Source organism: Entelurus aequoreus, linkage group LG27 (genome assembly GCF_033978785.1).
Source record: "Entelurus aequoreus isolate RoL-2023_Sb linkage group LG27, RoL_Eaeq_v1.1, whole genome shotgun sequence".
Taxonomy (NCBI): Eukaryota; Metazoa; Chordata; class Actinopteri; order Syngnathiformes; family Syngnathidae; genus Entelurus; species Entelurus aequoreus.
Genome location: NC_084757.1, coordinates 3,314,870 through 3,332,385, shown reverse-complemented (window position 1 = coordinate 3,332,385; position 17,516 = coordinate 3,314,870). Strand labels below are relative to the sequence as shown.

General features: G+C 39.8%; 1 protein-coding gene across 1 annotated transcript in view; it reads left to right on the top strand.

Annotated features, from left to right (window-relative positions):
* The window catches only part of LOC133644206 (dermatopontin-like), a 34,171-nt gene that overhangs the window by 12,632 nt on the left and 4,023 nt on the right, over positions 1–17,516 (top strand). Inside the window, exon 2 of the mRNA XM_062038551.1 lies at positions 864–1,320. Coding sequence (XP_061894535.1) covers positions 1,034–1,320 — 287 coding nt within the window. The 5' untranslated portion in view covers positions 864–1,033. The remainder of the gene's footprint in view (positions 1–863; positions 1,321–17,516) is intronic.

The following is a 17,516-nucleotide window of genomic DNA, read 5'->3' as shown; positions in this document are numbered from 1 at the left end:
TTTGTTTGTAGTGTTGTTTGTCATTTTGTGTGTTTATGGTGTTGTTTGTCATGTTTTGTGTTCATGCTGTTGTTTGTCATGTTTTGTGTTTATGGTGTTGTTTGTCATGTTTTGTGTTTATGGTGTTGTTTGTCATGTTTTGTGTTCATGCTGTTGTTTGTCATTTTGTGTGTTTATGGTGTTGTTTGTCATGTTTTGTGTTCATGCTGTTGTTTGTCATGTTTTGTGTTTATGGTGTTGTTTGTCATGTTTTGTGTTCATGCTGTTGTTTGTCATGTTTTGTGTTTATGCTGTTGTTTGTCATGTTTTTGTGTTCATGCTGTTGTTTGTCATTTTGTGTGTTTGTGGTGTTGTTTGTCATGTTTTGTGTTCATGCTGTTGTTTGTCATGTTTTGTGTTTATGCTGTTGTTTGTCATGTTTTGTGTTCATGCTGTTGTTTGTCATTTTGTGTGTTTATGGTGTTGTTTGTCATGTTTTGTGTTCATGCTGTTGTTTGTCATGTTTTGTGTTCATGCTGTTGTTTGTCATGTTTTGTTCCAGTGGCTGTGTTTGAAGCTACTTTGGCTCCATTGAAATGCCACGTTACAGTAAAGTCTTGGTCTTGGTTCTTGGTTCTTGGTTCCAGGACTTGGACATTTGGAGCTCATTACATTTTCATTAATTTTCTATGGCTTTCATATCCGTTTGTGGGTCCAAAAGGCGAGTTTGTATGGAGGCTTTGAGGCGGAGGAACACATGGCAGAGATTGTTAACACGTGAGCGAGCGCTCACTCCCAGGCCTCACAAACAAAGCATGACGTCAATATCAGACGTGCATCTGAAGTTTGAAGGTGCTGACACTTTGCCTGCCTTCTTTTTGCAGAGTCCACCTTAAAATGTCCAATGAGGTCCACTTTTGGGTCCCGACTCCTCCCAGCTCGTTTACATGGCAGCTGGATGCCAAACATCTGGAGCGCCCAGGTTTTTTCTTCTGGGAGGGCTTTAAGAAGCCAGGCAGCTGGGAGTTAGCGGGTCAGACTTGCTTCCTTCGACATGAATCCTGCTCTGGTGGCGCTGACCTGGTCCCTGCTGGCCTCCGCAGCCCGGGCCCAGTCCCAGGACCTCCACGACCACCAGGACATGGGCTGGGTCAACAGCTACCGCCAGGGCTTCAACTTCCAGTGTCCGCACGGCGAGGTCCTGGTGGCCGCCAGGAGCTACTTCAGCCAGAAGGACGGCTCGGACCGCCTGTGGAGCTTCGAGTGCCAGCCCACCCCCGAGGGCCTGGGGGCCCCCACCGACTGCTGGTGGGACGACATCAACCGTGGTGGCATGGAGTGGTATGTACCTCCTTTCATGCAACCATGAGGTCATCTTTCCACGACAAGGTCTTCATTAGCGCACAAAAAAAAAAAAAAGTCACGTGACCAGTTTACCGTGGTGTGGACAAAATAATCCACGCATAAACATTTGACAAGACTTACTTATTTCCATCCACATCACTACTTTTGAAATATATTTCTTGCTACCATCACTGATGCCAGCATTGCTAACCTAATTAGCTCATCAAGTTAGCCATTTAGCTAGTTTTTTCTTTACCATTGCTAACCTAATTAGCTCATCAAGTTAGCCATTGACCTTGCGTGTTAGCATTGTTAACCTAATTAGCTCATCAAGTTAGCCATTTAGCTGGTTTTCTGTACCATTGCTAACCTAATTAGCTCATCAAGTTAGCCATTTAGCTGGTTTTCTGTACCATTGCTAACCTAATTAGCTCATCAAGTTAGCCATTGACCTTGCGTGTTAGCATTGTTAACCTAATTAGCTCATCAAGTTAGCCATTTAGCTGGTTTTTTGTACCATTGCTAACCTAATTAGCTCATCAAGTTAGCCATTGACCTTGCGTGTTAGCATCGCTAACCTAATTAGCTCATCAAGTTAGCCATTTAGCTAGTTTTTTCTTTACCATTGCTAACCTAATTAGCTCATCAAGTTAGCCATTTAGCTAGTTTTCTGTACCATTGCTAACCTAATTAGCTCACAAGTTAGCCATTGACCTTGCGTGTTAGCATTGCTAACCTAATTAGCTCATCAAGTTAGCCATTGACCTTGTTTGTTAGCATTGCTAACCTAATTAGCTCATCAAGTTAGCCATTTAGCTAGTTGTCTTTACCATTGCTAACCTAATTAGCTCATCAAGTTAGCCATTGACCTTGTTTGTTAGCATTGCTAACCTAATTAGCTCATCAAGTTAGCCATTTAGCTAGTTTTATGTACCATCGCTAACCTAATTAGCTCATCAAGTTAGCCATTGACCTTGCGTGTTAGCATTGCTAACCTAATTAGCTCATCAAGTTAGCCATTTAGCTAGTTTTCTTTACCATTGCTAACCTAATTAGCTCATTAAGTTAGCCATTGACCTTGCGTCTTAGCATTGCTAACCTAATTAGCTCATAAAGTTAGCCATTGACCATGTTTGTTAGCATTGCTAACCTAATTAGCTCATCAAGTTAGCCATTTAGCTAGTTTTCTTTACCATTGCTAACCTAATTAGCTCATCAAGTTAGCCATTTAGCTAGTTTTCTTTACCATTGCTAACCTAATTAGCTCATCAAGTTAGCCATTGACCTTGCGTGTTAGCATTGCTAACCTAATTATCTTATCAAGTTAGCCATTGACCTTGTTTGTTAGCATTGCTAACCTAATTAGCTCATCAAGTTAGCCATTTAGCTAGTTTTCTTTACCATTGCTAACCTAATTAGCTCATCAAGTTAGCCATTTAGCTAGTTTTCTTTACCATTGCTAATCTAATTAGCTCATCAAGTTAGCCATTGACCTTGCGTGTTAGCATTGCCAACCTAATTAGCTCATCAAGTTAGCCATTTAGCTAGTTTTCTGTACCATTGCTAACCTAATTAGCTCATCAAGTTAGCCATTGACCTTGCGTGTTAGCATTGCTAACCTAATTAGCTCATCAAGTTAGCCATTTAGCTAGTTCTTTCTTTACCATTGCTAACCTAATTAGCTCATCAAGTTAGCCATTGACCTTGCGTGTTAGCATTGTTAACCTAATTAGCTCATCAAGTTAGCCATTTAGCTAGTTTTTTCTTTACCATTGCTAACCTAATTAGCTCATCAAGTTAGCCATTGACCTTGTTTGTTAGCATTGCTAACCTAATTAGCTCATCAAGTTAGCCATTGACCTTGTTTGTTAGCATTGCTAACCTAATTAGCTCATCAAGTTAGCCATTTAGCTAGTTTTCTGTACCATTGCTAACATAATTAGCTCATCAAGTTAGCCATTTAGCTAGTTTTCTGTACCATTGCTAACCTAATTAGCTCATCAAGTTAGCCATTGACCTTGTTTGTTAGCATTGCTAACCTAATTAGCTCATCAAGTTAGCCATTTAGCTAGTTTTCTGTACCATTGCTAACCTAATTAGCTCATCAAGTTAGCCATTGACCTTGCGTGTTAGCATTGCTAACCTAATTAGCTCATCAAGTTAGCCATTGACCTTGTTTGCTAACCTAATTAGCTCATCAAGTTAGCCATTTAGCTAGTTTTCTGTACCATTGCTAACCTAATTAGCTCATCAAGTTAGCCATTGACCTTGCGTGTTAGCATTGCTAACCTAATTAGCTCATCAAGTTAGCCATTTAGCTAGTTTTCTGTACCATTGCTAACCTAATTAGCTCATCAAGTTAGCCATTGACCTTGCGTGTTAGCATTGCTAACCTAATTAGCTCATCAAGTTAGCCATTGACCTTGTTTGCTAACCTAATTAGCTCATCAAGTTAGCCATTTAGCTAGTTTTCTGTACCATTGCTAACCTAATTAGCTCATCAAGTTAGCCATTGACCTTGCGTGTTAGCATTGCTAACCTAATTAGCTCATCAAGTTAGCCATTTAGCTAGTTCTTTCTTTACCATTGCTAACCTAATTAGCTCATCAAGTTAGCCATTTAGCTAGTTTTATGTACCATCGCTAACCTAATTAGCTCATCAAGTTAGCCATTGACCTTGCGTGTTAGCATTGCTAACCTAATTAGCTCATCAAGTTAGCCATTTAGCTAGTTTTCTTTACCATTGCTAACCTAATTAGCTCATTAAGTTAGCCATTGACCTTGCGTCTTAGCATTGCTAACCTAATTAGCTCATAAAGTTAGCCATTGACCATGTTTGTTAGCATTGCTAACCTAATTAGCTCATCAAGTTAGCCATTTAGCTAGTTTTCTTTACCATTGCTAACCTAATTAGCTCATCAAGTTAGCCATTTAGCTAGTTTTCTTTACCATTGCTAACCTAATTAGCTCATCAAGTTAGCCATTGACCTTGCGTGTTAGCATTGCTAACCTAATTATCTTATCAAGTTAGCCATTGACCTTGTTTGTTAGCATTGCTAACCTAATTAGCTCATCAAGTTAGCCATTTAGCTAGTTTTCTTTACCATTGCTAACCTAATTAGCTCATCAAGTTAGCCATTTAGCTAGTTTTCTTTACCATTGCTAATCTAATTAGCTCATCAAGTTAGCCATTGACCTTGCGTGTTAGCATTGCCAACCTAATTAGCTCATCAAGTTAGCCATTTAGCTAGTTTTCTGTACCATTGCTAACCTAATTAGCTCATCAAGTTAGCCATTGACCTTGCGTGTTAGCATTGCTAACCTAATTAGCTCATCAAGTTAGCCATTTAGCTAGTTCTTTCTTTACCATTGCTAACCTAATTAGCTCATCAAGTTAGCCATTGACCTTGCGTGTTAGCATTGTTAACCTAATTAGCTCATCAAGTTAGCCATTTAGCTAGTTTTTTCTTTACCATTGCTAACCTAATTAGCTCATCAAGTTAGCCATTGACCTTGTTTGTTAGCATTGCTAACCTAATTAGCTCATCAAGTTAGCCATTGACCTTGTTTGTTAGCATTGCTAACCTAATTAGCTCATCAAGTTAGCCATTTAGCTAGTTTTCTGTACCATTGCTAACATAATTAGCTCATCAAGTTAGCCATTTAGCTAGTTTTCTGTACCATTGCTAACCTAATTAGCTCATCAAGTTAGCCATTGACCTTGTTTGTTAGCATTGCTAACCTAATTAGCTCATCAAGTTAGCCATTTAGCTAGTTTTCTGTACCATTGCTAACCTAATTAGCTCATCAAGTTAGCCATTGACCTTGCGTGTTAGCATTGCTAACCTAATTAGCTCATCAAGTTAGCCATTGACCTTGTTTGCTAACCTAATTAGCTCATCAAGTTAGCCATTTAGCTAGTTTTCTGTACCATTGCTAACCTAATTAGCTCATCAAGTTAGCCATTGACCTTGCGTGTTAGCATTGCTAACCTAATTAGCTCATCAAGTTAGCCATTTAGCTAGTTTTCTGTACCATTGCTAACCTAATTAGCTCATCAAGTTAGCCATTGACCTTGCGTGTTAGCATTGCTAACCTAATTAGCTCATCAAGTTAGCCATTGACCTTGTTTGCTAACCTAATTAGCTCATCAAGTTAGCCATTTAGCTAGTTTTCTGTACCATTGCTAACCTAATTAGCTCATCAAGTTAGCCATTGACCTTGCGTGTTAGCATTGCTAACCTAATTAGCTCATCAAGTTAGCCATTTAGCTAGTTCTTTCTTTACCATTGCTAACCTAATTAGCTCATCAAGTTAGCCATTGACCTTGCGTCTAAGCATTGCTAACCTAATTAGCTCATAAAGTTAGCCATTGACCATGTTTGTTAGCATTGCTAACGTAATTAGCTCATCAAGTTAGCCATTTAGCTAGTTTTCTTTACCATTGCTAACCTAATTAGCTCATCAAGTTAGCCATTGACCTTGTTTGTTAGCATTTCTAACCTAATTAGCTCATCAAGTTAGCCATTGACCTTGTTTGTTAGCATTGCTAACCTAATTAGCTCATCAAGTTAGCCATTTAGCTAGTTTTCTGTACCATTGCTAACCTAATTAGCTCATCAAGTTAGCCATTGACCTTGTTTGTTAGCATTGCTAAACTAATTAGCTCATCAAGTTAGCCATTTAGATAGTTTTCTTTAGCATGGCTAGCTGAGTTAGCTTGTCAAGTTAGCCAGTTACTTTTTTTTGTTTAGCATTGCTAGCAGAATTAGCTAATCTAGTTAGCCAGTTGGCTCGTTTGTTAGCATTGCCAGCAAAATTAGCTCGTCAAGTTAGACTTTTAGTTCGTTTCGTCGTTTTACTAAGAGGATTAGCTCATCAAGTTAACCATTGACCTTGTTTGTTAGCATTGCTAACCGAATTAGCTTATCAAGTTAGCCATTGAGCTAGTTTTCTTTAGCATTGCTAGCTGAGTTAGCTAATCTAGTTAGCCAGTTGCTCGTTTGTTTAGCATTGCTAGCACAATTAGCTCATCAAGTTAGTCAGTTGGTTCGTTTGCTAGCATTGCTAGCAGAATTAGCTCGTCAAGTTAGCCTGTTGATAAAATGTCATCAGACATGATACTTCTACTGTAACCTGGCACATATTTGTTGATAAAACGCCATCGGACATAATACTTCTACTGTAACCTGGCACATATTTGTTGACAAAACGCCATCGGACATGATACTTCTACTGTAACCTGGCACATATTTGTTGACAAAACGCCATCGGACATGATACTTCTACTGTAACCTGGCACATATTTGTTGATAAAACGCCACCGGACATGATACTTCTACTGTAACCCGGCACATATTTGTTGATAAAACGCCATCGGACATGATACTTCTACTGTAACCCGGCACATATTTGTTGATAAAACGCCATCGGACATGATACTTCTACTGTAACCTGGCACATATTTGTTGATAAAACGCCATCGGACATGATACTTCTACTGTAACCCGGCACATATTTGTTGATAAAACGCCATCGGACATGATACTTCTACTGTAACCTGGCACATATTTGTTGATAAAACGCCATCAAACATGATACTTCTACTGTAACCTGGCACATATTTGTTGATAAAACGCCATCAGACATGATACTTCTACTGTAACCTGGCACATATTTGATGATAAAACGCCATCGGACATGATACTTCTACTGTAACCTGGCACGTTTGTTGATAAAACGCCATCGGACATGATACCTCTACTGTAACCTGGCACATATTTGTTGATAAAACGCCATCGGACATGATACTTCTTCTGTAACCTGGCACATATTTGTTGATAAAACGCCATCGGACATGATACTCCTACTGTAACCTGGCACATATTTGTTGATAAAACGCCATCGGACATGATACTTCTACTGTAACCTGGCACATATTTGTTGATAAAACGCCATCGGACATGATACTTCTACTGTAACCTGGCACATATTTGTTGATAAAACGCCATCGGACATGATACTCCTACTGTAACCTGGCACATATTTGTTGCTAAAACGCCACCGGACATGATACTTCTACTGTAACCTGGCACATATTTGTTGATAAAACGCCATCGGACATGATACTCCTACTGTAAGCAGGCACATATTTGTTGATAAAACGCCACCGGACATGATACTGCTACTGTAACCTGGCACATATTTGTTGATAAAACGCCATCGGACATGATACCTCTACTGTAACCTGGCACATATTTGTTGATAAAACGCCATCGGACATGATACCTCTACTGTAACCTGGCACATATTTGTTGATAAAACGCCATCGGACATGATACTTCTACTGTAACCTGGCACATATTTGTTGATAAAACGCCATCGGACATGATACTTCTACTGTAAGCTGGCACATATTTGTTGATAAAACGCCATCGGACATGATACCTCTACTGTAACCTGGCACATATTTGTTGATAAAACGCCATCGGACATGATGCTTCTACTGTAAGCTGGCACATATTTGTTGATAAAACGCCATCGGACATGATACCTCTACTGTAACCTGGCACATATTTGATGATAAAACGCCATCGGACATGATACTTCTACTGTAACCTGGCACATATTTGTTGATAAAACGCCACCGGACATGATACTTCTACTGTAACCTGGCACATATTTGTTGATAAAACGCCATCGGACATGATACCTCTACTGTAACCTGGCACATATTTGTTGATAAAACGCCATCGGACATGATACTGCTACTGTAACCTGGCACATATTTGTTGATAAAACGCCATCGGACATGATACTTCTACTGTAACCTGGCACATATTTGTTGACAAAACGCCATCGGACATGATACTTCTACTGTAACCTGGCACATATTTGTTGACAAAACGCCATCGGACATGATACTGCTACTGTAACCTGGCACATATTTGTTGACAAAACGCCATCGGACATGATACTTCTACTGTAACCTGGCACATATTTGATGATAAAACGCCATCAGACATGATACCTCTACTGTAACCTGGCACATATTTGTTGATAAAACGCCATCGGACATGATACTTCTACTGTAACCTGGCACATATTTGTTGATAAAACGCCATCGGACATGATACTTCTACTGTAACCTGGCACATATTTGTTGATAAAACGCCATCGGACATGATACTTCTACTGTAACCTGGCACATATTTGTTGATAAAACACCATCGGACATAATACTTCTACTGTAACCTGGCACATATTTGTTGATAAAACGCCATCGGACATGATACTTCTACTGTAACCTGGCACATATTTGTTGATAAAACGCCATCGGACATGATACTTCTACTGTAACCTGGCACATAATTGTTGATAAAACGCCATCGGACATGATACTTCTACTGTAACCTGGCACATATTTGTTGATAAAACGGCATCGGACATGATACTTCTACTGTAACCTGGCACATATTTGTTGATAAAACGGCATCGGACATGATACCTCTACTGTAACCTGGCACATATTTGTTGATAAAACGCCATCGGACATGATACTTCTACTGTAACCTGGCACATATTTGTTGATAAAACGCCATCGGACATGATACTTCTACTGTAACCTGGCACATATTTGTTGATAAAACGCCATCGGACATGATACTTCTACTGAAACCTGGCACATATTTGATGATAAAACGCCATCAGACATGATACCTCTACTGTAACCTGGCACATATTTGTTGATAAAACGCCATCGGACATGATACTTCTACTGTAACCTGGCACATATTTGTTGATAAAACGCCATCGGACATGATACTTCTACTGTAACCTGGCACATATTTGTTGATAAAACGCCATCGGACATGATACTTCTACTGTAACCTGGCACATATTTGTTGATAAAACACCATCGGACATAATACTTCTACTGTAACCTGGCACATATTTGTTGATAAAACGCCATCGGACATGATACTTCTACTGTAACCTGGCACATATTTGTTGATAAAACGCCATCGGACATGATACTTCTACTGTAACCTGGCACATAATTGTTGATAAAACGCCATCGGACATGATACTTCTACTGTAACCTGGCACATATTTGTTGATAAAACGGTATCGGACATGATACTTCTACTGTAACCTGGCACATATTTGTTGATAAAACGCCATCGGACATGATACTTCTACTGTAACCTGGCACATATTTGTTGATAAAACGGCATCGGACATGATACTTCTACTGTAACCTGGCACATATTTGTTGATAAAACGCCATCGGACATGATACTTCTACTGTAACCTGGCACATATTTGTTGATAAAACGCCATCGGACATGATACTTCTACTGTAACCTGGCACATATTTGTTGATAAAACGCCATCGGACATGATACTTCTACTGAAACCTGGCACATATTTTTTGATAAAACGGCATCGGACATGATACTTCTACTGTAACCTGGCACATATTTGTTGATAAAACGCCATCGGACATGATACTGCTACTGTAACCTGGCACATATTTGATGATAAAACGCCATCGGACATGATACTTCTACTGTAACCTGGCACATATTTGTTGATAAAACGCCATCGGACATGATACTTCTACTGTAACCCGGCACATATTTGTTGATAAAACGCCATCGGACATGATACTTCTACTGTAACCTGGCACATATTTGTTGATAAAACGCCATCGGACATGATACTTCTACTGTAACCCGGCACATATTTGTTGATAAAACGCCATCGGACATGATACTTCTACTGTAACCTGGCACATATTTGTTGATAAAACGCCATCAAACATGATACTTCTACTGTAACCTGGCACATATTTGTTGATAAAACGCCATCAGACATGATGCCTCTACTGTAACCTGGCACGTTTGTTGATAAAACGCCATCGGACATGATACCTCTACTGTAACCTGGCACATATTTGTTGATAAAACGCCATCGGACATGATACTTCTTCTGTAACCTGGCACATATTTGTTGATAAAACGCCATCAGACATGATACTTCTTCTGTAACCTGGCACATATTTGTTGATAAAACGCCATCAGACATGATACTTCTACTGTAACCTGGCACATATTTGTTGATAAAACGCCATCGGACATGATACTTCTACTGTAACCTGGCACATATTTGTTGATAAAACGCCATCGGACATGATACTTCTACTGTAACCTGGCACATATTTGTTGATAAAACGCCATCGGACATGATACTCCTACTGTAACCTGGCACATATTTGTTGCTAAAACGCCACCGGACATGATACTTCTACTGTAACCTGGCACATATTTGTTGATAAAACGCCATCGGACATGATACTCCTACTGTAAGCAGGCACATATTTGTTGATAAAACGCCACCGGACATGATACTTCTACTGTAACCTGGCACATATTTGTTGATAAAACGCCATCGGACATGATACCTCTACTGTAACCTGGCACATATTTGTTGATAAAACGCCATCGGACATGATACCTCTACTGTAACCTGGCACATATTTGTTGATAAAACGCCATCGGACATGATGCTTCTACTGTAAGCTGGCACATATTTGTTGATAAAACGCCATCGGACATGATACCTCTACTGTAACCTGGCACATATTTGTTGATAAAACGCCATCGGACATGATGCTTCTACTGTAAGCTGGCACATATTTGTTGATAAAACGCCATCGGACATGATACCTCTACTGTAACCTGGCACATATTTGATGATAAAACGCCATCGGACATGATACTTCTACTGTAACCTGGCACATATTTGTTGATAAAACGCCACCGGACATGATACTTCTACTGTAACCTGGCACATATTTGTTGATAAAACGCCATCGGACATGATACCTCTACTGTAACCTGGCACATATTTGTTGATAAAACGCCATCGGACATGATACTGCTACTGTAACCTGGCACATATTTGTTGATAAAACGCCATCGGACATGATACTTCTACTGTAACCTGGCACATATTTGTTGACAAAACGCCATCGGACATGATACTTCTACTGTAACCTGGCACATATTTGTTGACAAAACGCCATCGGACATGATACTGCTACTGTAACCTGGCACATATTTGTTGACAAAACGCCATCGGACATGATACTTCTACTGTAACCTGGCACATATTTGATGATAAAACGCCATCAGACATGATACCTCTACTGTAACCTGGCACATATTTGTTGATAAAACGCCATCGGACATGATACTTCTACTGTAACCTGGCACATATTTGTTGATAAAACGCCATCGGACATGATACTTCTACTGTAACCTGGCACATATTTGTTGATAAAACGCCATCGGACATGATACTTCTACTGTAACCTGGCACATATTTGTTGATAAAACACCATCGGACATAATACTTCTACTGTAACCTGGCACATATTTGTTGATAAAACGCCATCGGACATGATACTTCTACTGTAACCTGGCACATATTTGTTGATAAAACGCCATCGGACATGATACTTCTACTGTAACCTGGCACATAATTGTTGATAAAACGCCATCGGACATGATACTTCTACTGTAACCTGGCACATATTTGTTGATAAAACGGCATCGGACATGATACTTCTACTGTAACCTGGCACATATTTGTTGATAAAACGCCATCGGACATGATACTTCTACTGTAACCTGGCACATATTTGTTGATAAAACGGCATCGGACATGATACCTCTACTGTAACCTGGCACATATTTGTTGATAAAACGCCATCGGACATGATACTTCTACTGTAACCTGGCACATATTTGTTGATAAAACGCCATCGGACATGATACTTCTACTGTAACCTGGCACATATTTGTTGATAAAACGCCATCGGACATGATACTTCTACTGAAACCTGGCACATATTTGATGATAAAACGCCATCAGACATGATACCTCTACTGTAACCTGGCACATATTTGTTGATAAAACGCCATCGGACATGATACTTCTACTGTAACCTGGCACATATTTGTTGATAAAACGCCATCGGACATGATACTTCTACTGTAACCTGGCACATATTTGTTGATAAAACGCCATCGGACATGATACTTCTACTGTAACCTGGCACATATTTGTTGATAAAACACCATCGGACATAATACTTCTACTGTAACCTGGCACATATTTGTTGATAAAACGCCATCGGACATGATACTTCTACTGTAACCTGGCACATATTTGTTGATAAAACGCCATCGGACATGATACTTCTACTGTAACCTGGCACATAATTGTTGATAAAACGCCATCGGACATGATACTTCTACTGTAACCTGGCACATATTTGTTGATAAAACGGTATCGGACATGATACTTCTACTGTAACCTGGCACATATTTGTTGATAAAACGCCATCGGACATGATACTTCTACTGTAACCTGGCACATATTTGTTGATAAAACGGCATCGGACATGATACTTCTACTGTAACCTGGCACATATTTGTTGATAAAACGCCATCGGACATGATACTTCTACTGTAACCTGGCACATATTTGTTGATAAAACGCCATCGGACATGATACTTCTACTGTAACCTGGCACATATTTGTTGATAAAACGCCATCGGACATGATACTTCTACTGAAACCTGGCACATATTTGTTGATAAAACGCCATCGGACATGATACTTCTACTGTAACCTGGCACATATTTGTTGATAAAACGGCATCGGACATGATACTTCTACTGTAACCTGGCACATATTTGTTGATAAAACGCCATCGGACATGATACTGCTACTGTAACCTGGCACATATTTGATGATAAAACGCCATCGGACATGATACTTCTACTGTAACCTGGCACATATTTGTTGATAAAACGCCATCGGACATGATACTTCTACTGTAACCCGGCACATATTTGTTGATAAAACGCCATCGGACATGATACCTCTACTGTAACCTGGCACATATTTGTTGATAAAACGCCATCAGACATGATACTTCTACTGTAACCTGGCACGTTTGTTGATAAAACGCCATCGGACATGATACTTCTACTGTAACCTGGCACATATTTGTTGATAAAACGCCATCGGACATGATACTTCTACTGTAACCTGGCACATATTTGTTGATAAAACGCCATCGGACATGATACTTCTACTGTAACCTGGCACATATTTGCTGATAAAACGCCATCGGACATGATACTTCTACTGTAACCTGGCACATATTTGTTGATAAAACGCCATCGGACATGATACTTCTACTGTAACCTGGCACATATTTGTTGATAAAACGCCATCGGACATGATACTTCTACTGTAACCTGGCACATATTTGTTGATAAAACGCCATCGGACATGATAGTTCTACTGTAACCTGGCACATATTTGTTGATAAAACGCCATCAGACATGATACTTCTACTGTAACCTGGCACGTTTGTTGATAAAACGCCATCGGACATGATACTTCTACTGTAACCTGGCACATATTTGTTGATAAAACGCCATCGGACATGATACTTCTACTGTAACCTGGCACATAATTGTTGATAAAACGCCATCGGACATGATACTTCTACTGTAACCTGGCACATATTTGTTGATAAAACGGTATCGGACATGATACTTCTACTGTAACCTGGCACATATTTGTTGATAAAACGCCATCGGACATGATACTTCTACTGTAACCTGGCACATATTTGTTGATAAAACGGCATCGGACATGATACTTCTACTGTAACCTGGCACATATTTGTTGATAAAACGCCATCGGACATGATACTTCTACTGTAACCTGGCACATATTTGTTGATAAAACGCCATCGGACATGATACTTCTACTGTAACCTGGCACATATTTGTTGATAAAACGCCATCGGACATGATACTTCTACTGAAACCTGGCACATATTTGTTGATAAAACGCCATCGGACATGATACTTCTACTGTAACCTGGCACATATTTGTTGATAAAACGGCATCGGACATGATACTTCTACTGTAACCTGGCACATATTTGTTGATAAAACGCCATCGGACATGATACTGCTACTGTAACCTGGCACATATTTGATGATAAAACGCCATCGGACATGATACTTCTACTGTAACCTGGCACATATTTGTTGATAAAACGCCATCGGACATGATACTTCTACTGTAACCCGGCACATATTTGTTGATAAAACGCCATCGGACATGATACCTCTACTGTAACCTGGCACATATTTGTTGATAAAACGCCATCAGACATGATACTTCTACTGTAACCTGGCACGTTTGTTGATAAAACGCCATCGGACATGATACTTCTACTGTAACCTGGCACATATTTGTTGATAAAACGCCATCGGACATGATACTTCTACTGTAACCTGGCACATATTTGTTGATAAAACGCCATCGGACATGATACTTCTACTGTAACCTGGCACATATTTGTTGATAAAACGCCATCGGACATGATACTTCTACTGTAACCTGGCACATATTTGTTGATAAAACGCCATCGGACATGATACTTCTACTGTAACCTGGCACATATTTGTTGATAAAACGCCATCGGACATGATACTTCTACTGTAACCTGGCACATATTTGTTGATAAAACGCCATCGGACATGATACTTCTACTGTAACCTGGCACATATTTGTTGATAAAACGCCATCAGACATGATACTTCTACTGTAACCTGGCACGTTTGTTGATAAAACGCCATCGGACATGATACTTCTACTGTAACCTGGCACATATTTGTTGATAAAACGCCATCGGACATGATACTTCTACTGTAACCTGGCACATAATTGTTGATAAAACGCCATCGGACATGATACTTCTACTGTAACCTGGCACATATTTGTTGATAAAACGCCATCGGACATGATACTTCTACTGTAACCTGGCACATATTTGTTGATAAAACGCCATCGGACATGATACTTCTACTGTAACCTGGCACATATTTGTTGATAAAACGCCATCGGACATGATACTTCTACTGTAACCTGGCACATATTTGTTGATAAAACGCCATCGGACATGATACTTCTACTGTAACCTGGCACATATTTGTTGATAAAACGCCAGCGGACATGATACTTCTACTGTAACCTGGCACGTTTGTTGATAAAACGCCATCGGACATGATACTTCTACTGTAACCTGGCACATATTTGTTGATAAAACGCCATCGGACATGATACTTCTACTGTAACGTGGCACATAATTGTTGATAAAACGCCATCGGACATGATACTTCTACTGTAATCAGGCACATATTTGTTGATAAAACGCCATCGGACATGATACTTCTACTGTAACCTGGCACATATTTGTTGATAAAACGCCATCGGACATGATACTTCTACTGTAACCTGGCACATATTTGTTGATAAAACGCCATCGGACATGATACTTCTACTGTAACCTGGCACATATTTGTTGATAAAACGCCATCGGACATGATACTTCTACTGTAACCTGGCACATATTTGTTGATAAAACGCCATCGGACATGATACTTCTACTGTAACCTGGCACATATTTGTTGATAAAACGCCATCGGACATGATACCTCTACTGTAACCTGGCACATATTTGTTGATAAAACGCCATCGGACATGATACTTCTACTGTAACCTGGCACATATTTGTTGATAAAACGCCATCGGACATGACACTTCTACTGTAACGTGGCACATATTTGTTGATAAAACGCCATCGGACATGATACTTCTACTGTAATCAGGCACATATTTGTTGATAAAACGCCATCGGACATGATACTCTACTGTAACCTGGCACATATTTGTTGATAAAACGCCATCGGACATGATACCTCTACTGTAACCTGGCACATATTCGTTGATAAAACGCCATCGGACATGATACTTCTACTGTAACCTGGCACATATTTGTTGATAAAACGCCATCGGACATGATACTCTACTGTAACCTGGCACATATTTGTTGATAAAACGCCATCGGACATGATACCTCTACTGTAACCTGGCACATATTTGTTGATAAAACGCCATCGGACATGATACTTCTACTGTAACCTGGCACATATTTGTTGATAAAACGCCATCGGACATGACACTTCTACTGTAACGTGGCACATATTTGTTGATAAAACGCCATCGGACATGATACTTCTACTGTAATCAGGCACATATTTGTTGATAAAACGCCATCGGACATGATACTTCTACTGTAACCTGGCACATATTTGTTGATAAAACGCCATCGGACATGATACTGCTACTGTAACCTGGCACATATTTGTTGATAAAACGCCATCGGACATGATACTTCTACTGTAACCTGGCACATATTTGTTGCTAAAACGCCACCGGACATGATACTCCTACTGTAACCTGGCACATATTTTTTGATAAAACGCCATCGGACATGATACTTCTACTGTAAGCAGGCACATATTTGTTGATAAAACGCCATCGGACATGATACCTCTACTGTAACCTGGCACATATTTGTTGATAAAACGCCACCGGACATGATACTTCTACTGTAACCTGGCACATATTTGTTGATAAAACGCCATCGGACATGATACTTCTACTGTAACCTGGCACATATTTGTTGATAAAACGCCATCGGACATGATACTTCTACTGTAACCTGGCACATATTTGTTGATAAAACGCCATCGGACATGATACTTCTACTGTAACCTGGCACATATTTGTTGATAAAACGCCATCGGACATGATACTTCTACTGTAACCTGGCACATATTTGTTGATAAAACGCCATTGGACATGATACTTCTACTGTAACCTGGCACATATTTGTTGATAAAACGCCATCGGACATGATACTTCTACTGCAACCTGGCACATATTTGTTGATAAAACGCCATCGGACATGATACTTCTACTGCAACCTGGCACATATTTGTTGATAAAACGCCATCGGACACGATACTACTACTGTAACCTGGCACACATTTGTTGATAAAACGCCATCGGACATGATACTTCTACTGTAACCTGGCACATATTTGTTGACAAAACGCCATCGGACATGATACTTCTACTGTAACCTGGCACATATTTGTTGATAAAACGCCATCGGACATGATACTTCTACTGTAACCTGGCACATATTTGTTGATAAAACGCCATCGGACATGATACTTCTACTG